The sequence below is a fragment of the Palaemon carinicauda genome, chromosome 18, assembly GCF_036898095.1.
Source record: "Palaemon carinicauda isolate YSFRI2023 chromosome 18, ASM3689809v2, whole genome shotgun sequence".
NCBI classification, from domain to species: Eukaryota; Metazoa; Arthropoda; class Malacostraca; order Decapoda; family Palaemonidae; genus Palaemon; species Palaemon carinicauda.
Window position 1 is genome coordinate 52582367 of NC_090742.1, and position 26419 is coordinate 52608785.

The 26419-nt window shown below is 37.2% G+C and overlaps 1 protein-coding gene across 1 annotated transcript in view; it reads right to left on the bottom strand.

The window, feature by feature from the left end:
* sotv (exostosin glycosyltransferase sotv) overlaps window positions 1–26419 on the bottom strand; it is a 574706-nt gene that overhangs the window by 188947 nt on the left and 359340 nt on the right. The window contains exon 9 of the mRNA XM_068392356.1: window positions 17499–17732. Within this exon, the coding sequence (XP_068248457.1) occupies window positions 17499–17732 (234 nt within the window). The remainder of the gene's footprint in view (window positions 1–17498; window positions 17733–26419) is intronic.

Here is a 26419-nt window from a genome sequence, read left to right on the forward strand (position 1 = left end):
GTTAAACAACGTTGAGCCCTTTCAATCGTAAATAACTTTTACAGAGCAAATGATTTAAAACTTATTAAATGAATATTTTTTAGTAGATATTTTATGAAAGATTTTCTTTGAATAGTCTTCGTACTGTTTCAAAGATGAACTAACGTTTAGTTTATTTATGCTACGCAGTTTGCGCTCTATCGTTACGATAGAGAGAGAGAGAATCACGGTTTCACTTTGCAGAAAGAGTAAATCGATTCTGACGTTTTGTTCATTCTTCTTTCAAACTTAAATGTTTTAAATACTATTTTAAAGGAACTTGTTAATTGAAAAACCTTTCAGTTTTTTCCTTTGGTCAAATAACCTGTTTATTGACGAAAGGTAAGTGGGCTTTTCTCTTCGGTGCGAAATCAAGAGAGAGAGAGAGAGAGAGAGAGACGGAGGGAGAGAGAGGAAGAGAGAACGTTCCGATCTTTATTCTCGTCCCAAGCGAGTAACGTTGTTCTCGAGTCAGTTTTTTACTCTCGTCCCTAGTCTCTGTACGGGGAGAAAGGATAAAACGTTTTTAGTTTTTATTCTCGTCCCAAGGCACTGTACGGTGAGAGATTGAAAACGTAGTTTTGAATGAACTAGTGTTTAGTCTCCTTCCCAGCCACTGATCTTTTTATCTTAATATGTTTACTGTTTTTTGCTTGTACAGTATTAATGTGCTTACATTATACGATTTATTTCGCAATTATAACCTTTTGATGAGGGTAGAATTGCGTGCTTCAGGTAGAAATCAGTTTTATTCATGCCTAATGTGAATTGTTGAAAAATTCGATTTCAGTGAAGTAAGTGCAAAACAGAAAATCGTAGTGATAAAGTGATAATTGCGCAAAGTGTTATCAGTGTTGCGACCGAGGGTTCGTCTGTTCGTGCCTGTCGTTCGCCTAGTCCGAGACCTCTTGCAAGCTCCCAAGCCCAGGGGAGAAGTAATGTCGTACGACTTATGGGTTCGAGAGGCCTTGATCAGCGAACAGACGTTCCCTCTATGGTTTCAGGCGTGTCTCACCAAGACCGCCCCTACCATAAGACGAGCGAGATGATTTTCTCCTCGTCATCCGAAGGCTTTTCGCGTAAGAAACCGTGGAGCAAGGTTTCGAGGCCCTTTAAGCGAAAGTCAGTCCTTTCAGGACAGGTCCAGCGTCCTGGTTGTAGCCATTGGGACAGCTCTGACCCTATGCAGTCATCGGAAGACTGCTCGCCGCCTAAACAATAGCGTAACACAGGCTCCGAGAGTCTTATTGTAGGCAAGGTTTTGCAGTCACAGACGTTACCCTCGTCTCTTACCGCAACCATTCCCGTTGATCCTAAATGGGTTGTACGGCAAGACATGCAGAATAAGCTTGCCTCTCTTATGGAGGACTATTCTGTTGAGAAGGTTCACGATGATCCTCGCCGCTTAGCTGATCGAGATCCTGGCCGTCAGCCTCCCAAACGAGCCTTTGCTCGTCCTGTTGACATTGACGTTACAAAGTCACGTCAATCGTGTTTTGTAGAGCCTCGCTCGATGCAGTCCCGTGTTGACTCTCAGCCGCTTGTGGACGTTCAGCCGCTGCCGCTTGCTCTTGTTGACGTTCAGGACGTTCACCAACCAGCATAGTTGACTTGTTTTGACGTTGAGCGTCAAGCACCGCAGTCAAGAGTTGTTTTGACTGCTCAGTCTAAGCAGTCAAGGCAGTCTCGAGTTGACGTCGAGCGTCCTCCCGCACCTGTTGTTGTTGCTGGTCAGTCCTTTAAGCAGTTACATGACATAGCGTCCTTGACTGCTACTGTTGCTCCTTTGCGTGTGGACTCTGCTTGTCAAGCATTGCCACCACGGCAGGTCTCTCCCTTGCTTGAGACTCGGCAATTGTCGGACAAGGTTCCTTCAGATGAGGAAGTTGCTGATCCCCCTCCTACTGATATACCCTTGAGGACTCTGTCAGACGGAGAGGAGCCTAAAGCTGCTCAGCCCTCTATGGACTTTAAAGAAATCATGCTGATTTTTAAGGATCTTTGTCCGGATCTTTTTGTAACTGCTGCTCCTCGTTCGCCTAAACGTCAGAGTTTACACTAGGCCTAGCTACTTCGAAGCCGTTGTTTTCTAAGCTAGTGCTCTCTCGCTCTTCTAAGAGAGCTTTACGTTTGCTAGGCGACTGGTTAATCACCAGGAGGAGTTTGGGGGAGACAGCCTTTGCTTTCCCTACTTTTAAGCTGGCTTATAGAGCGAGAGTCTGATATGACACGGGAGAAGTTCTCGGCTTGGGAGTTCCTGCCTCTGCCCAGATAGACTTCTCAAACCTCAAAGACTCTCCCTGGCGCCTGGCCATGAGACGCTCCAAGATTTTATGGTCGACTTCAGAGCTAGACCATCTCCTGTTAGGAGTTTTTTCGAGCATTTGAAGTTTTGCTGTACAATTATGTCATGCATAAACAAGGCTATCAGGGATGGCTCCAATAATCTGACAGCCACGTTCTCTGCAGGAACAAGTCCCTCTGGGATGGCTCCAATGATCTGGCAGCCATGTTCACTGCAGGAGTACGTAAGAGGCAAGTGTGCTCAATGTGTTCATTGTCAAGACAAACTTCACGATGAAATCTACCAGGCTTTCTTGACAGCATTAATGGAAGTTAACTGGATGGTCTCTCTCGACCTTCAGGAGGCATACTTCCACATTCCTATACACCCGGATTCCCAACCGTTTCTGAGGTTTGTTTACAGGAATGTGGGGTACCAGTTTCGAGCCCTGTGCTTTGGCCTCAGTCCTGCTCCTCTCGTGTTTACGAGGCTCATGAGGAATGTGGCAAAATCCCTCCATCTATCGGGAATCCGAGCCTCCCTGTACTTGGACAACTGGCTTCTCAGAGCATCGTCCAGTCTTCGCTGTCTGCAGGATCTACATTGGACGTTGAGTCTGGCCAGGGAGTTGGGACTTTTGGTCAACCTAAAAGTCCCAACTGATCCCATCCCAGATTATTCTATATTTGGGGATGGAGATTCGCAGTCCAGTTTTTTTCGGGCTTTTCCGTCTGCCACCCGAATAGAACAAGCCCTACTCGAAGTCCAACTAATGCTGAAAAGAGAACGTTTGTTCAGTCAGGAGTTGAAACAGTCTCGTAGGGACTCTCTCATCCCTGGAGCAGTTTGTCTCGCTAGGGAGACTACACCTTCTGCCTCTCCAGTTCCATCTAGCCTCTCACTGGAACTAGGACAAGACGTTAGAGACGGTATCATTCCCAGTCTCCGAACCAGTAAAGGCATGCCTGAAATGGTGGGACAGCAATATCAGTCTGAGAGAGGGACTATCCCTAGCAGTCAAGAACCCAAACCACGTGTTGTTCTCAGACGCGTCGGATTTGGGTTGGGGTGCGACCCTGGACGTTCGGGAATGCTCGGGTCTGTGGACCTCAAGTCAGAAGAGCATGCACATCAACGGCAAGGAGCTATTAGCAGTCCACTTGGCCTTGATGAAATTCGAAAGCTTTCTTCGAAACTAAGTGGTAGAGGTCAACTCAGACAACACCACAGCTTTGGCGTACATCTCCAAGTAAGGAGGCACACACTCCTTCACGCTGCTCGAGATCGCAAGGGACCTTCTCATATGGTCAAGAAATCGAGGCATCTCCCTGTTGACAAGATTCATCCAGGGGGACTTGAACGTCTTGGCAGACTGTCTCAGTCGGAGGGGTCAGGTGATACCCACGGAATGGACCCTCCACAAGGACGTGGGCAAGAGTCTTTGGGCTACTTGGGGTCAACCCACCATAGACCTCTTTGCCTCCTCGTTGACCAAAAGGTTACCAATCTATTGCTCTCCAGTCCTAGATACAGAAGCAATCCACATAGACGCGTTTCTACTGGATTGGTCTCTTCTGGACTTATATGCATTCCCACCATTCAAGATAGTCAACAAGGTACTGCAGAAGTTCGCCTCTCACGAAGGGACAGGGTTGACGTTGGTTGCTACCCTCTGGCCCGCGAGAGAGTGGTTCACCGAGGTACTTCAATGGCTGGTAGACATTCCAAGAAGTCTTCCTCTAGGGGTAGATCTCTTACGTCAGCCCCACGTAAAGAATGTTCATCAAAGCCTCCCCGCGCTTCGTCTGACTGCCTTCAGACTATCGAAAGACTCTCAAGAGCTCGAGGCTTTTCGAAGGAGGCAGCCAGTGCGATTGCGAGAGCTAGGAGAGCTTCTACCTTCAGAGTATACCAGTCGAAGTGGGAAGTCTTTCGAGATTGGTGCAAGCCAGCATCTATGTCCTCTTCCAGTACCTCTGTAGCCCAATCGGAGATTTTCTTTTACATCTGAGAAATGTTCGCTCCCTCTCAGCTCCCACGATTTAGGGCTACAGGAGCATGTTGGCTTCGGTCTTTCGTCATAGAGGCTTAGATCTTTCCAACAATTAAGATCTCCAAGATCTCCTTAAGTCTTTCGAGACCTCTAAGGAACGTCGTTTGGCAACTCCTGGATGGAACTTAGACGTGGTCCTAAGGTTCCTCATGTCAGACAGGTTTGAGCCATTACATTCAGCCTCCCTGAAGGATCTCACCCTCAAGACGCTTTTCCTAGTGTGCTTGGCTTCGGCTAAAAGGGTCAGTGAAATTCATGCCTTCAGTAAGAACATCGGCTTTTCTACAGAAAAAGCCACATGTTCACTTCAACTTGGTTTCCTGGCCAAAAATGAACTGCCTTCTCGTCCTTGGCCTAAGTCTTTTGATATACCTTGCCTGTCAGAGATCGTAAGCAACGAACTTGAAAGAGTGCTGTGTCCAGTTAGAACTCTTAAGTTCTACTTAGCTCGTACTAAGTCCTTACGAGGTGGATCTGAGGCCTTATGGTGCTCAGTTAAGAAACCATCATTGCCTATGTCAAAGAATGCTTTGTCATATTTTATCAGACTTTTAATACGAGAGGCTCATTCTCACTTGAATGAAAAAGACCGATGCTTGCTTAAGGTTAAGACGCACGAAATAAGAGCTATAGCAACTTCCGTGGCCTTTAAGCAAAATAAATCTCTGCAAAGTATTATGGACGCGACCGTTTGGAGAAGCAAATTGGTATTCGCGTCATTTTACTTAAAAGATGTCCAGACTCTTTACGAGGACTGCTACACACTGGGTCCATTCGTTACAGCGAATGCAGTAGTTGTTGAAGAATTATTTTATATACTAATTCTGTAGAAAATTTATAAAATTGTGTATATATATATTTATTTATGTTCATATTTGTTTCATCCTTGAAACCCCCCTTTTGCCATACAAAGCAAAATCAAAAAGAAATATTGGGAGTTTCAAGGATAATATGCTCAGTCCATAGATGGCTCTGCTGGCTGTATTTTAATATTTGCAGTTCCTGATTCCATCATCCTTGGGAAAAAATTTTCACCTACTGGTAATGAGGGAAGTGTGAGGAGGCAGATGGGTGAGATATTGGCCACATTGGACATATTGGATATTGGACAATATTTTCTTCGAGTGTAGAAGTGCTATGAAGATGGAGTAGCACTTCAATTTAAAGCCACCTCTCCTGCAATTGCTTACCACGGGTGCTACCATGAAGAGTGCAATATCAAGATATCTGAATACATAGTTCTCAACAATGGGATCTTCTGCTGCTCTTCAATTTGCATTGGGATTTTAAGGATAAGGCCTACCAACTCCGTAAGTTTCCTATGATTTTGTGGCATATGGTTCAACTTTGGTTAGGGGGTTATAATATTTGAAATGAATATTAATTATTCAAGTCTTCAACCCTAATTATAAATTTTCTATGGATTTTAAGCTCATTATAAAATTACTAGTGTTATTTCTAGCTTAATTTCAAATCATTTTTTTTGTGCATAGAATAGCCTAATGGGTGTTCAGATTTGCTTAAATCGATATACCGTGTCAGATTCTATTTTCCTGAGTTTGTTTTTTCATATGTAATTTAATATTACTTAACTTAGGATTTTAGTGAGCCTAATTTTTTCATCTGTTACTAGGTTAGGTTACTTGTGCTTGCTGGAAGGTAGCCTAGTATCATCGGCTTCAGTTATCTTCCTGGTCTTGGCAAATTTATTAGGTACCTAGTTCAGTTGTATGTAATGTTGTATTGGTATATTTGTACTTGATGTTGATATATTGTATATTATTCATTATTGTTTATAAAGGGAATTTAGATAAATTTTACATTAGGTTTTTGATGGAAATTTTTTCGTGGTTTACAGAATCCATAGTTTTCAAAAACAGGCAAGAGTTGAGTGGGTTCTACCACAGGCAGTCACTAATGATTGAGGATTCCACTTCAGCCATCAGAGTTCCATTGCTTTGCCATATTTAATATTTATTCAATATAAATAAAGAATCTAATATTTTTAATTTTAAAGTTTCTTTATCCAATATTGACATTAAAGTTATTGTTACTCTGCTCTCGCTGCTCTTGTTATAAATTTATATTCTGTTTATGTTTTTGAAATGGCGCCCAACGTGGGGCTCTGAAGGCTGTCTCAATACTGGTGGCACTTGGGTAGCATTGTAGGAGTGGTGGTTTTTATTTGGATTATTGTTGTTATTATTGATCAGTATACCGAATACTATAATTATCTTAAATTTTTTCTTTTGTTAGGCTGCATTGACGTTTAGAATTAAATTTTTCTATAATCATGACAGACATTAGGCTTCTTGTTATGAGTCGGAAGTACATCCGCTCTCAAGTCACTAGACAATTTAATGAAAGGCATAAATTTTCGCAGTATAATAGCTCACAAAAGTTAAATCTTGTTGAAAAACTTAAGAATTTTAAGGAAGAACTTAAAGGGTTTGATAGTAAAGTCATATCTTTGAAGTGGTCAGAGAGCGAAGATGAAAATGAAATGGAAATTGAATTTAGCTCTTGTCAGGAATATAAAGATAAAATTTCTGAAATGTTGCTGCTCTTAGAGGTTAATGTTAATGGAAGCACAAGTGAAAATCTGAATGAAACTCCTCTTAGTCGTCTTAAAAGTCCAGTAGCACCTTTGCCTAAATTTAAGAGTTCTGATGATGAAAGTTTGGAATTATTCTTACAGCAGTTTGAGGAAACTACTAGAAAGTTTTCTTACACAGATTATGATAGGTTGTTGTTACTTAAACAGCAGGTTTCTGGCAAGGCTTTACTTTTGATAGACTCTTTAGAAGCAGACAAACAAGGTTATTCCCATGCAAAGGAACTCTTAAAAATAGCTTTTGCCTCGGTTCCAACTCAAAAGTTTAATGTGATGAAACAACTTCAAGAGCTGAAGTTAGGTTATGATTCAGAACCCTTTCAGTATATTAGTAATATTAGAAAATTACAAGAAGCTGTTAAGACTTTGAAAATGGATATAGATGATGTTTTGCAGTACTTTTTCCTAAGAGGAATGAATGAAACTTTCAGAAATCAGTTGATACAAATTACTAACAATTCAAAGCCCACTACAAGTGAAATTGTTGATAACTTTTTTGAAGCCAATGAACGGTATCGGAATGCAAATAAACTTGGTAAATTAAGTAAAAGTAAACTGCCTTCTGCTGAAAGGCATCAAGATAAACTAGGATTGAGTAAAAGTTCAAACTTAGCAGCAGAGGTTAATTTTAAAAGCTCCAATCCTTTTAATTCTTGCACACTTTGTAGTGATAAGGTTAATGGTGATCATCCAATCCATAAGTGCCCTAATTTCGCTACTGCTAAGGAAAAGATAGCTAGGTTGAGCATTTTGAATGGTTGCACTAAATGTGCAAGAATCGAGCATCTGGATAGCTCGTGTCATTTTAGATTTTCCAGAAAGTGTAAACATTGTCAGGGATGGCATTTCTCCTTTCTTTGCCTGTCAGATAATCATGAAAGTTCCGAGGTCAGAGATTTGGTGCGTAATCCTAAAAAAGCAGTTCCTAACCCTAAGCAAAACGAGAAAAGTAAATCAAAAGATGTTCAAAATAGTACACAGAATGGGGTAGTTTGTCCAGGTAGTTCCTTTCAGAGTAAGGGGGGCATATGTTCAATTTTACCCACATTTTCTTGTACTTTGGGCCCTAGTAAAATAAGAGGATTGAAGGATTCAGGTAGCCAAGCTAATTTCATTTCTGAGTGTGCTTTAGAAGGTCAGTGTTTCAAAGTTGTGAAAGATAATTTTGATCTTGTTGTCAATGGGTTTAATGGAGCAAAATGCTATCGTACCAAGATAGTTCAAATTTCTGTTAAGATTGGGGAGACAGCGCATAATATAGAAGCTATTTGTGTCCCAGGTATTGATATAAATTTGAATTTACCCGGCCTTGGTAAAGTTGTTAGAAGTTTTAGAAATTATGGTTATAAGCTTTTAGATGAGTTTCTTGATGAGGCTAGAGAAGACATATCAAACATTCAGTTTGTCCTGGGGGCAAATTCAGCTCATTGTCTCGTGGAAAAGATGGTTAGTTTTGGTCATAGTGGTCAGTGTGTGTACTATGAAACAAGATTTGGCATTATGTTAATAGGAAACATTGAGAAATTAATTGCAAATTTGAAATTTCTCCCTAGCCTGCATGATGATACTCATTTACTTTTTGGCTTGGAAGAGAATTTAAATGAGCAAGGTAAATCACTGGATAATATTAAATTTCCTATGACTTCATGTTTCAAGTCTAGTGTTAGATGTATTGGAAGTGCAGAGGATCCTACAATCTGTATTTTAGATCATGATGGCAGGATCAGCGAGCATAAATTGCAAAAAGCTACTGATCATATTTTAGAGCGAGAATGCTCATATTATTTGCACAAAGATAGAACTGACTTAGATGGGGAGAGCACTGAACATAATAAGAAATTAGTTAGGTATTTACTTAATAATACACAAAGAGATGAAGAAGGCAGGTTGATAATGCCACTTTTATGGAATGGTCGTGTTTCTCATTTGCTGGGAAAGAACACAAATTTAGCAAAGCAAATTTTGAAATCTAACCTAAAGAAATTATCGAAGAATGATGAATTTTTGAGATTAATGGATGATAACATAAAGACTCAGGTAGCTCAAAACTTAATTGAAAGGATTGATAATTTGGATAAGTTTTGTGAAGAACACCCAGAGTACAGTGTTTTGCCGCACATGGGAATATTTAAGTTAGACCGCAGTACTACTAAATGCCGAATGGTTTTTCTCTCTAATTTGTGTGAAAAACAAAGTAATGGCTCCCCCTCTATTAGCCACAATCAGGCAATGTGGGCTGGCCCTTGTATTAATCAGAAATTGTCTACTGCCTTGCTACTTTTAAGGTTTGATTCTCATTTATTGTGCTTTGATTTAAAGAAAGCTTTCCAGCAGATAGCATTAAATGAAACTGATCAAAGTAAATTATTATTCTTTTGGTTTAAAAATGTAAGTAAAGGAGATTTTACCATTATAGCATACAAGAATCTTCGTCTAAGTTTTGGGCTAAGGTGTAGCCCAACAATATTGATGATTGGTTTGTACAAAATATTGATGCTAGACACTGAAGGTGATTTGGACAACTTAAAGGAATTGAAGAAACTTATTTACTCTTTGATATACATGGATAATGGTGCGTTCACTGCAAATGATTCTGAAAGCTTACACTGGGGTTTTGATAACTTGAATAACATTTTTAATCCATATAAATTTGAATTACAACAATTCGTTACCAATGATGTTATGCTCCAAGAAAAAATAGATAAGAATTTGGATGAAGTCACTCCTGATGTAGTAAAAATATTTGGTTTAAACTGGAACCGAATAACAGATTGTATTTCCTCTCCTAAACTTGAGCTAGACTCTAAAGCAAACACTAAGAGACTGATATTGAAAAGCATTGCTTCAAATTTTGATCCATATAATTTCAATGGACCTATTTTAAACAGAGCTCGTTTATTTATGCATGAACTTCAATTAAACACTTCTCTAGGATGGGATACAGAATTGTCCATTGAGCAACAACGAGAATGGCGTAACATAGCCAAACAAGTTAACATGACTCCTCCAATTGAGGTACCTAGAGTTGTCGGGGAGAGAAATGGGTCATATCGTTTAATTGCATTTACTGACAGCAGTAAAATAATCTATGGGACAACAATTTTTATTCAGTGAATAGAAACTAAGCAAGTCAGTTTTGTTCTAGCAAAGAATCGCTTGGTTAACAAGCAGTTAGAAAGCAAAAGTATTCCATCTCTAGAATTCCAAGGGATAGTTTTGGGAACAGAAACATTATTGGATTTGAGTAAGGATTTGGCAGGTCCTCAGTGCCCTAAACCTATTAGAATTGTAGAATCAGTACTGTATACGGATAGCATTGTTTCACTGAGCTGGATTAATTCTTATGTGAACAAATTAGATAAAATTAATAAAAGGAGTGTCTTTATCATGAATCGTTTGGATCACATTCAAAGGACCTGTGAAAATAACCCAGTTAGATTTTGTTTTGTCAGTGGTATCTTGAACCCTGCAGATTGTATAACTAGGCCTATGTCGTACAAACAGCTTTTGAAAACTAATTATTTCACTGGCCCAGAATTTTTAAGATGTGAAAGGGATGAACTGTGCAGTAATGCTGACACATTTGATATAGTTGTACCCAATCCAAATTTTAATCCATTGAATTAAAATTCCTTCTCAATTTCTGCATCTAAATTAAGTGAATCACAAGTCTTAGCAGAATCAAACCCTGAACATTTAGTCGTCCTGGACAAGTGTTCCAGTTTCTCTAAGCTTGTTAGAATTCACGAGTACGTTCTTGAATTCATTGCTTTGCTCAAAAGAAGAGCAAACTCTGTTTCTTTTAACTTTGGTGATGCATCCTCCTTTCATTTGGAAGCTACTAGACATATCATAAGGAATGATCAGAGAATCTGGTATGGTGAAGTTTTCCAGTATTTAGATAACAGAAATAAGAGAGTAAAGGATATTCCTAATATTATTGCTCAACTTAATGTATACATGGATGATCATGGACTCTTAAGAATTAGAAGTAAGATGCCTAAATGGAGAAAAGATACTTTTGTCAACTTTCCTATTTTGCTTCACAAACACAGTAAGTTAACTCGGTTAGTAATAAAAGATTTTCATGAGAAATTCTCTCATGCTGGTGTTTATTCCCTTTTGTCAGAGATGAGAAAAAAGTTTTGGATTCCACATTACTTTTCAGTAGTAAAAAAGGTCATCAAAGAATGTGTCATTTGTAAGAGATTCAAAGAGAGAACGGTTAAGGTCAATCAAAGTGCCTATCGCGATTTTAGGATTGACCCTCCCTCTATACCATTCAGGTATATTTTCATTGATCATTTTGGACCGTATAACGTTAAGCTTAATGGTAAAAAGAGCAAAGTTTGGGTTCTATGTTTAACTTGTCTCTGGTCGAGGGCAATTAATTTAAAAATTTGTTTAGATCTCACTACAAAAGAATTTTTAAGAGCTTTTCAAATGCATTCATATCAGTATGGAATCCCTCAACTAGTCTTGTCAGATCTTGGATCTCAGTTGGTAGCTGGAGCTAATGTGGTCACTAATTTCCTGGGTGATCCTGAGAGTCAGGCATATTTTGAAGAAAATGGTGTAAAGTCAATTAAGTTTCAGCAGTATCCAAAGGGATGTAACAAATTAGGAGGACTTGTTGAGACTTGTGTTAAGATGAGTAAGCGTTTAATCTATGGAGCATTAAGAAATAATGTGTTAGACTTCCGTGATTTTGAGTTTTTTGTAGAGCAAACCGTTCACTTAGTTAACAGGCGCCCTATTGCCTTCAAAGAAGGGTTGAGAGACAGTATCACAGATGAAGTGCCTGATGCAATTACACCAGAAATATTAATTCATGGACATGAATTGCTGTCTATTAACATTATTCCTGACTTGCAGGGCAATCCAGATGAAGATCTGAACTGGACGGCAGATGATCATGTTGGCAAAGTTTTAGACAAGTATCAAAAACTTAGAAATGTGAGGTCTCGACTTATTAACATTTATACAGTAATTCAGAATTTATAGCACACTTAGTGTCACAAGCTACAGACGAAAGGAGTAGATATAAACCAGTGACACATAAAAGAATTCAAATAGGTGATATTGTTCTGTTAAAGGAACCGCACATGAAACCTTCAAATTACCCAATGGGTATTGTTAAAAAAGTAAAATTAAATGACTTGGATGAAGTAACTGACATAGCTGTGTTTAAGGGAGCTTCTCGTGAAACTGTAAGACGGCATGTTACTTCAGTAATACCTCTCTTAAGCCCTGTGACTAATGACAGTGAAGAAAAGGCAGATATTAAAGAGGACAGTAGTACACACCAAAGAAAAAAGAGAGAGGCTGCTGTCATTAGTGAGGCAAGAACAAGAGATATGTTGAGAAATTAGTATGTAGTATATATTTGGGTGTTGGTAATTTTTATTTTTTCTCCTTAGAATGTTACTTAATTTTGTAACATTACCTTTACCATTCGAATTTTGACTAAATTCGAATCCCCCCTTTGGAGTGTTGAAGAATTATTTTATATACTAATTCTGTAGAAAATTTATAAAATTGTGTATATGTATATTTATTTATGTTCATATTTGTTTCATCCTTGAAACCCCCCTTTTGCCATACAAAGCAAAATCAAAAAGAAATATTGGGAGTTTCAAGGATAATATGCTCAGTCCATAGATGGCTCTGCTGGCTGTATTTTAATATTTGCAGTTCCTGATTCCATCATCCTTGGGAAAAAATTTTCACCTACTGGTAATGAGGGAAGTGTGAGGAGGCAGATGGGTGAGATATTGGCCACATTGGACATATTGGATATTGGACAATATTTTCTTCGAGTGTAGAAGTGCTATGAAGATGGAGTAGCACTTCAATTTAAAGCCACCTCTCCTGCAATTGCTTACCACGGGTGCTACCATGAAGAGTGCAATATCAAGATATCTGAATACATAGTTCTCAACAATGGGATCTTCTGCTGCTCTTCAATTTGCATTGGGATTTTAAGGATAAGGCCTACCAACCCCGTAAGTTTCCTATGATTTTGTGGCATATGGTTCAACTTTGGTTAGGGGGTTATAATATTTGAAATGAATATTAATTATTCAAGTCTTCAACCCTAATTATAAATTTTCTATGGATTTTAAGCTCATTATAAAATTACTAGTGTTATTTCTAGCTTAATTTCAAATCATTGTTTTGTGCATAGAATAGCCTAGTGGGTGTTCAGATTTGCTTAAATCGATATACCGTGTCAGATTCTATTTTCCTGAGTTTGTTTTTTCATATGTAATTTAATATTACTTAACTTAGGATTTTAGTGAGCCTAATTTTTTCATCTGTTACTAGGTTAGGTTACTTGTGCTTGCTGGAAGGTAGCCTAGTATCATCGGCTTCAGTTATCTTCCTGGTCTTGGCAAATTTATTAGGTACCTAGTTCAGTTGCATGTAATGTTGTATTGGTATATTTGTACTTGATGTTGATATATTGTATATTATTCATTATTGTTTATAAAGGGAATTTAGATAAATCTTACATTAGGTTTTTGATGGAAATTTTTTCGTGGTTTACAGAATCCATAGTTTTCAAAAACAGGCAAGAGTTGTGTGGGTTCTACCACAGGCAGTCACTAGTGATTGAGGATTCCACTTCAGCCATCAGAGTTCCATTGCTTTGCCATATTTAATATTTATTCAATATAAATAAAGAATCTAATATTTTTAATTTTAAAGTTTCTTTATCCAATATTGACATTAAAGTTATTGTTACTCTGCTCTCGCTGCTCTTGTTATAAATGTACATTCTGTTTAAGTTTTTGAAAGTAGTGGGTAAGGGTTCTACCACTACATTCCCTTAATTCCAATATCCTTTTAATCTGCTCTTGAAATGTTTTTTTTCGCAGCCTTTTTTGATTTGGCGGGTGGTCAAATGTCATTTCTTGAGAGCGCCCAGATTAGGGGTTTGATGAGGTCCTGTTGTATGGGTTGCAGCCCTTAATACTTCAGCTCCTGGGAGTCTTTCAGCATCCTAAGAGGATCGCTGGGCTTCGTGAGGAAGACAGACTAATAAGGCAGAGTAATCGTCTAAGTCAACTTCCTTACCAGGTACCTTTATATATTTGGGTTTTGTTATGATATAACTGTCAAAAACTCTAAGCATATACGCTGTAAACTTAATTAACTCTGGTCTCTACCCACCACCATGGGTGTGAATCAGCTATTATATATTCACCGGCTAAGTTAAATATTTAAAAATGATATTTTAATTATAAAATAAATTTTTGAATATACTTACCCGGTGAATATATAAATTAAAGGCCCCCCCTTCCTCCCCAATAGAGACCCAGCGGGATGAGAAAAATTGGGTCTGTTTACATGTATATGTATGCGGTATCTGGCCGATAGTTGGCGCTAGTGGGCACACCGGCAACCTTCATAGCGATCGCTCGCGAGTTTTTGTGTGTTTTTCTGTCGAGCCGCCGGAGGCTCAGCTATTATATATTCACCGGGTAAGTATATTAAAAAATTTATTTTATAATTAAAATATCATTTTGAAACCAAGCTAAGATTGCTATAAACTTTTACACAGGAAAAACTTTAACCTAAATTTAAACCAGGATAACTCTTCCAGCAGAAAATTTTTTGAATTACTATTTATATTTTTATATTATCTCACTATTGTTTGTGTCTTTTACCATCATTTTTTAGTGCTTGTACAAATATATGTTTTCAACTTTAAAGAACCTGATGATGGACAAAAATCCAAAACTCCGAAATAAAGGAGATTAAATAGGAAAGTATGTTTCCATTCGTATTAGTACTGCAATTCTTCATTTGACTATGTTCTCCCTTGCCTGGTAAATATGGAAGGATAACTACCAGCAACAACAGCTGACTGACCGATCAGCTGCTCATCTTGAGGTCATTACCAAATTGTAGGAGGACAGGAATATCTTCCCCTCCTAAAATATCATAATTTTCCTAATACAATCATGTATGTGTGAAAACTCTAAAAATTAGGATTTAAGGAACTGCTGTTATACGGCTGGATAAGTAGACTAATCCCGCCTCAATACTAACCTTACGAAGATTAAAAATGATAGGTATTGGACACTCTAGTCAGAATTCCGCAAACATTAAGCCGGAAACTGACTGCAGTAAAATCAAAAGTAAAATATTCACCCTTAACCGAGCTAGAAAGCCTCCAATGAGGCTATGCTAGCCTAGCCAAGGTGTAGATACCCAAAGTCCATTTTCTTTTGCATTTACTTGTGTAACAAAATGTAATATTAATTTAAACTCAGTAATGAAATGAAATGGCAAAAATGGTGCCAACAAACAACAACCCCCTTCCATATTACTAAGAGGGAAAATGTCTAGCACAGTAAATGTACTTATGAAATTATAGGAAACGTAACACACTAGCGTTTGGGTGGCAAGAAATAAACACAATTACTTGAATACCAGCACTAATGAAGCATGCTTGTATTTGATAATTAGGTCATGAAAGGAAGAAAAACCTAAATATTGGTACTTAAATTTCCTTGTTAATACACTGGCCCTAGAGCAGTTGAGACAATATTTCTCTAGTAATCATGTTGTATTGGATTCCTTGTTCTAGCTTTCACAGGAAAGTCTTTGGAAACCACACAGTACTTAAACCCCAAAAATAGTGGATAGCTTAAAGCTTGATTCCTGTTACTTAATAATAGATGTAGACTTCTCACTTGATGGAAAGACATGTGAGTAGTCAGGTGACTGTACAGAAAATGGTGGCTTGTGTAAACTAACAAGAAAGTAGCATTGTCTCAAGTATAAATATTGGTTCTTGATGATAACGTCTCATTAGGTGCTCGATTATTTTCAGCATTAGAGGTGCTGTGACATTTCCAATAAAGCTTGAACCTGTGGATCTTCTTTAAACAAACTGAGTCCATGCACTGCACATTGAAAAACTAGCCCTAGAGCACGCGATACAAAATTTCTTAGGCATTCTTATGAAGTATTGGATTCCCTGTTACAGCCTTTTACTGTAAAGTTCTTGGAAACAAAACAGTGCATTGACACCAAAAATTACATTATGGGCTAAATGGTCACAACAAAGAACATTAGTAATCAACTTTGCACTCATGCACAAAACCCACTGTAAGCTGCAATTATCTACGAGATTTCATAACACTGTACTTTACTGTATGACAATGCATCCATTAGTGTCATCTATACTGTGCTTGTGATCATAAAAAATATAATGTTTCAGCTTCAATACCCTAATATATTCTCTAGAAGTGTGTCTAGTTAAGCTCTCACATTCAGAGATTTTATGAAGAACAAAAATTATTACAAACAAAGAATGTAACAAACAAAGAATGAGGTTATATACTCAAGCACACACTAACCTGCACAATTAACACAAAAAAATTCAAAATCAGGAGACAAGCCTTGATTGATCTTAAGTTAACTAACACTAGTACAGTATAAAAATACTCAGCCTGGAAATGCAGAGTAAGACAAACTGTCCAAATGCTATACTATTGATAAGTAGACTCGAGGCTTACCCAAGCTAATAAACTTGTCATACCATGCTATATACCTATTTGGCTTTATCATACTGTACTTGGGGAATAAAGCCATTAATGAGGGAAAATGAGAACTTTAATTTTCTAATGATATACGTTGATGCAAGCGAGCTTTAAGGACGGAGCCACACTAATAATGTATTTTAGCTTTACAATTTTTATATATTAGAAACATTTCTCTAGGCTTCCTGAATCTTTTTTCAACTCTCTAATCCTTTGATTTCACCATGTCAGTAGCATGTCTTACTCATGGTTTCTCTCTCCAAAAGCCATATCCTCTTTTTGCAATCTCAAAATAAATGTTCCAACAAGACCATACATACTCTAAATCTAGCAAACTAACTGAATGGCTCTTTCATAGTTGTATCTAAAAATCTTTCACAACCCTTTCTATTTCTATTATCATGTTATCAATTCATCCTACTTCCATCTCATCTGCTATTTCGTCTTGAACCAGTATACCTACTGTACTCCTATATATGTTCCTATTTTCATTGCTACCAACTACATCACCTCCATAACCTCTCCCAGCACTGTTCCAACATACAAGGTTCCATTTTTACCGAGTTTGCTTTACTGTGATTTTTAGTCTTACTTTCTCAATTATTTTTTTCTTTGGCCATTTGCCCATTTGTAAGTTGGTGGTTACTAGAGCATTTTCCCTTTCTTTGGGGTTCACTAATTTATTGTACCTTATTAAAAAGTTCTGGATGGCCTTACTCATTAATTCAACCCCCCTCATTTGTTTCAAACGTCGACAAACTGCTGATAGGTCATTAACTCATGGTGATTATGACTTAAAATGAAAATGCTTAGTTAAAGAAAAAAAGTTAACCATAATAAATTACTGAAATGTTATGTAAAATAATACTGTACATTAAATGAAGGAAAATAAGAATACTGTACTATAAATTTTATAATAGGTCATTCTTCATCAACTAAATGAAAACAAATATAATTTGCATAGAATATTACCTGAAATAAGGATTCTAACCGATCATAGGTTAGAATTACAGCTGTGAAGCCTTCATTCACAGGGGCTGTGATGGGGAGGAAGAGTGGATTATTTACTGCAGAAGGTTCAGGACGCTTATTCCACTGATGTAATGATTTTGAATGAGCAGAGAAAATTCGATCATTTAATATCTTCAGTGTTGTCAGAGTTATGTCTTTCATGGTTGCAAAGTATGTCTCGTACAACCACATTACCTGAAATAATTAGTTATATTTAAAAAATGCTATAAAACTCATTAGCAATTAATGATTGGTAGGTTTAATATTCTTCATCTCATTAGTTTCCCCATGAAGCAAAGCAATATGTTTATTGAAAAAAAAAATAATAATATTATATTTACAGTTGAGTGATTCATTGAAAAGGATTCAGGTTCAGCCAATATGGTTAGTCAAGTTACTGGATTGGTTGCCTAATCTAGTTATTACTTCAGAGCCTCATTACTTCCCTTGACTTTATAATTGATGTTAATAAAGGGAGATCTTTACATGACAGGTTTTGCAAGCTGATTTACAAAAAGATGCTGTTTGATGGGGTAATAAAGGGTGGAAGTATCCTTGAAATACTATCATTTCTAAGATCCTCCCCTGATGTTTATACTGCTTCTTCTCTAGAGGCTCAGTTTAATCAATATTTGCCAGTAAATTTTTTAAAAATTTCCCATTTCTTTCCCTTTAATACACATGCGCCTCTAGTAAAGTAATAACATTCTAGCAATAATGGTAAGGAGCCTGCTACTGACACACTATTCCCTGTCATTTCATTTCTCATCTCGTTATGGTTTAACAAAGACATACTCCACATTGTTAGAATATTACTGTATTTTTAAAATGTCTTTGTCTAGATTTATTAGCAATTACTATATGGATTGTTCAAATGAATTGTTTCCGGGCAATCAAGATCCCCATTCTCTTGTGTTTTATGTTGAGAGCAATACTGGGATTCAAATAACCATTGTGAAGTATGCATTTGCCTTATGGTCCCCCTCAAGGAAAAATATGTTTCAATGATTGCTCATTAAGTTAAAAGTTCAAAGAAAACACCTGCTTTTAGTTCAGGGGGAAATCCAGGGAGGACTATGCTAGTTGATTATAGCAAGGATGACAGCGATAATGAAATGCCAGCTCATTAAGTAATTCACTTAAACAGCCAAATTTTGATTGTGATGAGCTTCAAAAGCTTTTGACATCTCAACCTTTCTATGTCAAATATCAAGTCTAATAAGTACTCACTTAGAGGTAGTAATTCTGATCCTTTCTGCCATGTCGCCAACCATAATTTAACTTCTAAAGTTGAGTCTAGTGGTAATAATGTTTCTTTCAGTAAAGGTTCTGAAAGTTTGCTGTACTGCACAGTATACTTTAGATTTGAGATCCCCTCATAAAACCTCAAATTTTTCAATTGATTTAGATCCTTCTGCTGCTAAACCCTTGCATTCCTGAAATCCTAGTTGCTCTTTTAGATGAGTAGATTGAGAGGCAGAAGAATGAGTTGGTAGTCTGGATCCTAATAACTCTCCACTCAATAGAGTAAGGGCTTCTAAGCTAACTCGTATCACATTTGTGGATAACTTGGCATACTATATGAATCCTATATATCTAGATAGGGCGAACAAAATTTTGTCTAAAGTTGATCCTTTGCATCGTGTTTCGGATGGTAGTGGCTCACCATGGGTTAACTTTAGCACTTCAAATGTAGAAGCAAGTACATCTGGTTTCACAACAAATCCTTTTTACACATGCACAGCAGCCTCTGCAACCAGTTGTGAACAAAAAGGGATGTCAGCAGAAGTCAATAAATTGTTATCTCAAATTAAGAAAAAGGCTGGTAATTCTGATCTTTGTTTAGTCCTTAAGCCTTATATACCCTAGACGAATTTTGCTATATAGTATAAGACTAATTAGTTTCCTAATCTAGTTCTAGTTTTTAGTTTAATTTCCTGTCATGAACCCATCATTGTTCCTAATAAATGAAAATCTTTAAACTCAAGATAAGCAAGCAACCTGACTAAATAAATGCTGCACTTGGATAGTCATGTAGGGAAAGTTCTTGAATCACTTTCCTTTGCAGTTTCTATTACAATGGTTATTGCCTGTTTTTTAGAAGAGAAATTTGCAGGACATCATAATAAAACTTAATTTTTTATTATTTGACCTGTTAAGATAAAACTGTCTAAGACTTTATTGGCCTCCTCGCTAGTACAGTGGTAATGAATTTTCCTAGCATTTGCATGGCAGCAGATTGATTCTAGCTTGGGGCCATAAGTTTAAGCTGTTTACTAGAGAGGCCACTGCTGTGTTTGGGCATCACAGAGGGGGTTATGGCTTGCCCGGCTGATGTTCTAGTAAGCATCTATTTTGATGAAACTGGAACTGAAACCCGACACATTTACCTTTACCTTTTGTGTATTTTGTGATCAAAAGAAGAGAGCAGGAGTGCTTCCATGATGAGGTAATTCTTAGAGTTACAAGGAAAAACATAATTTTATGCAAAAAAATTTAGAACCTGTTTTAAATCTAGTAAAATTGGTTGCTCAAGTAGAAACCAGAACTCAAACTGATGTTTTGAGATCCTTTTCCACCTTTAGGTCCTATGCTTCAATCTAGGAATTGTAACCAAGGAGTCCCCTCATTCCAGGGGTAGAAAATCAGAGGTCTGATCTAGTAGACGTACTAGAAGGGCTGCCAACCAGTCTCGACAGAAGTCCGATCTAGTAGACGTACTAGAAGGGCTGCCAACCAGTCTCGAAGACCTTATCGAAGAACGGTAATGTATGATGATTCTTCCCAGCTAATTAGAGTATAAGGAAGACTTTCCCAATTCTATCGTGTCAGGGAAAGTCTTCATCCCGATCCGTGGGTGCTGGCTGTAGTCAAAGGTTATTGGATTCCTCTACCTTCCAATTCTCCCTTTTCTGAAAAGCCAGGTCTGTATCAGAGCTGTTTTAACAATACAACAAAACCTCAGAATAAGATGTGATACTAGAGGCCTTAAAATAGTGGTTCTCAACCTTTTTCACTTTATTCCCTCTATCATGAATTCTGAACCTTCGTGTGCTCCTTTCACTTCTCTCCAAAATTATATACACACCCTATAAAAAAAGTGCTAAAATAGGGCAGAATAAATAAAAAAATAAAGTGTTGATGAAGAAAGCCCCTTTGCTTTTATAAGACTTAAATCTATTACAAACTTGACAGTAATAACAATCTTAGTTGATGGATTTTTGTGGTATGCTTAATGCCTTAAATGCTTCAAGTTTGCCATATGGCCACTTTCATGGCTAAGCTAAGGTACTGCTTGGAAAAAAAAAAAGAGAGAGAGAGAGAGAGAGAGAGAGAGAGAGAGAGAGAGAGAGAGAGAGAGAGAGAGAGAGAGAGAGAGAGAGAGAGAGAGAGAGAGATTCAAGGTATGTTTTCTGTGTAAAGGTTTTTCCTGACATGCAAACTCTTGTGATGGACGGTTCCCCTGCTTCAAGTTTGCCATATGGCCACTTTCATGGCTAAGCTAAGGTACTGCTTGGAAGAGAGAGAGAAAAAAAAATTTCATTTGTGGTTGGATAAATATTCCTGTTCATTGAAAAAGAACCACTAATAGTATATTTACAGTACTGTACTGTTTATGAAATACTGTAGGCTAAAGCTTAAAATAATTTTTTTAGCGATTCATTGATAAGGATTTGGGAATCATGGTAAATTTTAAGAAGTCTCCCCTGGATCTGACTCAGAAGATTCTGTAATTGGGAATGATAATAGCAATAGTTCCTTTCTAGTTTTTTCTGTAGGAGAGAAGGATTCTGTCCTTTTTTTTTTTTTTTTTTTTTTTGCTGCCAAAGCTCAAAATGCTGAAGCTCGTGTCAGTTTAGATGTAAATGAGGCTACTCGGGACCATGGCAATCTTAGCAAAACATGTACCACCAAACCACCTAAAGATGAGGGTTTTTCCTTTTCATCCAAATTTAAATTGGAACAGGACAACAATCTAGACACTTTTTCAATTCCATTGATGAAAAACTAGCTTCTGCTGCTGAGTTGATGGGTAAATAACAGGCAATTATCTCAGGAAGTTTCTATAGATTTTAAAATCCCAAACCTATCTACTTTATGATCGCTGATGCTTCACCAGAAAGATGGGGAGAAACTCTAAATCATTTACATCTTTCAAGGAAATGGACCTTGCAGGAGTCCAATATGCATATAAATTGCTTAGATCTACTAACTGTATTCAAAACAATGGCACTTTTCTTAGCCAATATGATAGCACTAGTTCATATCTGGAACCAAGGGGGTACAAGGTCTCCCTCCCAGTACCAGACAGCAGAGGTTTTGTTATCTTGGACACGATTGAGAGGGATAAGCCATTTCCCTCAGTTTATTTATGGAAAATTATAATGTCTTAGCAGGCCAACTAAGCAGAAAGAGTCCCATCTTGAGAAACATATGATCTACACATCAATTAATGTGCCTAGATATTTGGAAATACTGGGCCACCTAAATGTAAACATGTCTGCAACTGCACTCAAGGTAGATGGCCATTATAAGACTGGTATTATCTAGATCTTTACGCATTCTCATGATTTGGCGTGTGATAAGTTCAGGATCTATGCAAACAGAAAGATGACGCTAATACCCCCAGTCTGGCCACAGATGGAATGGTTCACAAATCTGCGGTCTTGTTGTCAAAGAGTTCAAGAAAATTACAGTATAATTATAACCAATCTGTTCAGACAACTAATTTCAAGGATAAGTCATCCAAACCCCTCCGTTCTACATCTAACCACATGGAGACTATTCAACTATTAGAACAACAGCCTTCTGAAGTAACTTTGAGGGAAACAATAAAATTAGCTAACTTGGTAAAAAATTCAAGCACCATATCAAACGACCAGGACAATGAAGGAGTTCACTGGGATGGTAACAATGGCAAATTCAAGGTGACCACATGTCCCGCTCCACTGTATAACACTAAGGAACAGGGTATGTCATGAAGACTACACAGCATTTCCCCAAACAAATTTTTTTCCTTGGTAAAATCCTCTTTTTGGAGTTGATATGCTGTATGGTCTCCAAGGGCTAGTACCAGAGCATTAATTAAGTAGACTTGTGCACCATTGAGGACAACTGTCTATCATGAAGCTGTAACATACAATACCTACACGTTTGTATTGATGAGATGAAAAACTAACAAGTCTGGCTCTTACCTTATAAGGAATGACTCCAGGGAACACTGGATGCCTGTTATCACACTTCTCCTGAAGGACCTGACTTTTCTCCTGTGGCTAAAGCTATTGAAAATATTGCTTTTTAAAAGTTCTTGAAGGGAGAAGGACAAATTATTCAACTTTGGCAAAAACTCAAGCACCCTCTCCAAAAACCTAGAAACAACAGGTATTGGAGGATATGGTCTATGCAAAGCTAAAGATTGGGGGATATTCAGAAAAATGTTCGAGTCTAATCCATCCTAAAACACACCTAAAAGGTTCCATCAATAGCAATCTATATGACAAGCTAGCTGATGGCTGGAGCTTCCTATCCTCAAAGAGATGGGCTAACTAGGAAGCTAAGAAGCACAGGGTTATCTGACAAGATGTCTTATTCCTTGGAAAAGCTTCTTCGCTATCCACACAGATTGGTATTGTCTAGTGGATGAAGACCTCTTGCAGCTCATCATGCAAAAAGCATTTGATGTGGTCCATGACTTGAGAATTCTTTTGAAATGACTAGGCAACTGAGCCAGGTCTCAAAACTTCTTCCCTGCCACTCTTTGCCACATCCAACTGAGGTCTTTCAATCTGGTTTTTAACACTGGGTCGACTACTAAGGTAAATTGAAGAAGACCCAAAACCTTGTCTAGTTGTTCTCTGGTGGAGAAGTGGTTTGAAAGGAAGAATCTGACCTTTAATTCAGCCCCTGGCCATAGGAGCTGCAGGAATTTTGAGGTGGACAAATTTACTTGCTGGATCCTGTAAATACATGTCTAATGGAAGGAAAATATCTTGAGCAGACTTCTGGAAACCCGGGCCCAAGGATACTATGGCCACAGGGCGATTGTGCTATATGCATGTAATACACACACATTATTTTATCTATTTATTTTGCTTTAGCTAGAGAAACAATATTATTACAGTTTTTATCAACAATCAAATTTCTTTCTTTTTCAGGATAAATTATTTGAAGATCTTGAGCTATGTACTAATAAAGAGATTATATAAGAAAATATTCTGGACAAATACTTTTCCTGCCAATTATTCGTGTCCAAGTAGGAATGTTTTTTCAATTCTAGGTTAGGTGATTTGTGAAGCCAGCAGAGACCAAGGAACGATTTGTTGCACAGCTATGTCTAGATGTAGGGCCTTCTTTGGAGACGCCTTCAAATGCATTATTTAACAGCAGCAAAGAGTACAAGAGAAGACAACATTTATACCACATGGAAGACAGATTAAAAAAAAAAAAAAAAAAAAAAGCTGAAATAAGAATAAAGATTATTCTTGAGTGAAATAATGAGCTGAGGCATGGTTTTGATTTCTTATATCATTGTACAAATGTGTGTTATAAGTCATACACCGAATAGATAACATTGTTAAGAAAACAAAGGAACAAAGGGACAACACATCATTGCTACTAAATGAGCCTGATGATGAGCAAGCACCAGATTTCAATGCAAACCCACCCAAATGATTAAGAAAAGAAATACAGTATCGAATAATACCTCTTCACCAAAAGTGGATATTACAGAATTACCATTTATCATATGTGGAAATATTAAGCATGCCAATACGATAGAGTAAAAAACAGATTATGTGAAACTAGTAGAACAAAAATATTTCTTGCTGTCACATAAACAAAGATGAAGTATATGTCAAAACAAGTGATCTCAAAGACAAATCTGCTGTTTATGGTGCAGATTTAAATTACTACAAATTTTGCCTTGACCTCCAAAAATATGAGGCAAAACCATCAAAGTGTTGCTAACATAGAGCACCAACCAAAGGTAAAACTATCGAGGAAAATAAAAATAAAACCCTTTTTTCAAACATTCTGGATAATGGCTTTAGACTAACACTGTGAAATTCATGATTTTGTCAAAAATATCTCTGAGACCCCTCTGCTAACTAATAAAGTAGTAAAACTGTATATGGTTAAAATATTTGGTGACAGAATTGAGTTTCCTTAGACTCACAGATAAAAATCAATCTCCCCTTGTGTATTCATAAACACTAACTGCTGATGAAGTAGCAAATAAATTTTGTTCACTAGACTATGTAAGGGATGCTGGTCAGCTGAAAAGACAATCCCATTTTACAAAAGACTTTAACCTTGATGAAGAATTTGTGAATGCAATTCAAATTGAACATTCATGGAAAAGAACTTTAGTTAGAGTGCCTGTAATAGAGTTTTTGTCCCAATTATTAAATGTTGACAAATTAAATAATCTCTTTTCTAGTGATGATGATAATTAAACAAGAATTTTACTTAACATTAAAGGAATTTCCCTATAGGTTTGAGATCCCATGGCAAAGAAAATTTTATATTGAATATATTTGTTTCAGATATATATATATATATATATATATATATATATATATATATATATATAAAATCATATATAAATAAATATTTTATATATATATATATATATATATATATATATATATATATATATATATATATGATAAATTTTGCACATTTAGACATATTTCTTATATTCAAATAAGCAATATATTTTGATACATTAATGTCTGGATTCTCGCAATGAACTCAGGATCAGGGCCCCATGAGAAATCACACAAAGACAATAGCTTCTGACCGGACGGGAATCGAACCCTGGTCCAGGAATGTTGTATGAACAGTGACATACCACTTGGCCATGAAGAAAGATAAAATTCAATGACAATTCTTCTGTACTTATACCTGTCGAATGGCATTTTTGTACTTAGAATTGAAACCAACCAATCTTCACCATCGTAGCTAATTGGTATGTTTGTGACTTGGCATTTGATTAATGATAAATTTAGCACATTTAGACATGTTTTTCATATTTAAATAAGCCATATATTTTTGATACATTAATGTCTGGATTCTCTTAACGACCTCAGGATCAGAGCCCAAGGGTAACTCACACAAAGACAATAGCTTCCCACCGGCCGGGAATCGAACCCTGGTCTAGGAAATTTGTATGAACAGTGACATACCACTTGGCCACAAAGAAAAATGAAAGTCAATGACAATTCTTCTGTACTTATACCTGTCGAATTCCGGTTTTTTAGTACTTAGAATTTAAATCCATCCATCTTCACCATCGTTGCTAATTTTTTAAATTTGTGACTTGGCATTTGATTAATAATAAATTTTGCACATTTAAACGTATTTTTCATATTCAAACAAGCCATATATTTTTGATACATTAATGTCTGGATTCTCTTTACGACCTCGGGATCAGAGCCCCACGAGAAATCACACAAAGACAATAGCTTCTGACCGGCCGGGAATCAAACCCTGGTCCAGGAAACTTGTATGAACAGTGACATACCAATTGGCCACGAAGAAAGATACAAGTCAATGACAATTCTTCTGTACTTGTACATGTCGAATTCCGTTATTTTGTACTTACAATTGAAATCAACCCATCTTCAACATTGTAGCTAATTGGTATGCATTTTTTGGGACTTCCCAACATCGGATTAAAGATAAATTTCACACATTTAAATGTGTTTTTCACATTCAAATAAGCCATATCTATTTACATTAATGTCTGGACTCTCTTAACGACCTCAGAATCAGAGCCCAAGGCGAAATCACACAAAGACAAAAGCTTCTGAACGGTCGGGAGATGGACCCTGGCCCAGGAAACTTGTATGAAAAGGGACATACCACTTGGCCACAAAGAA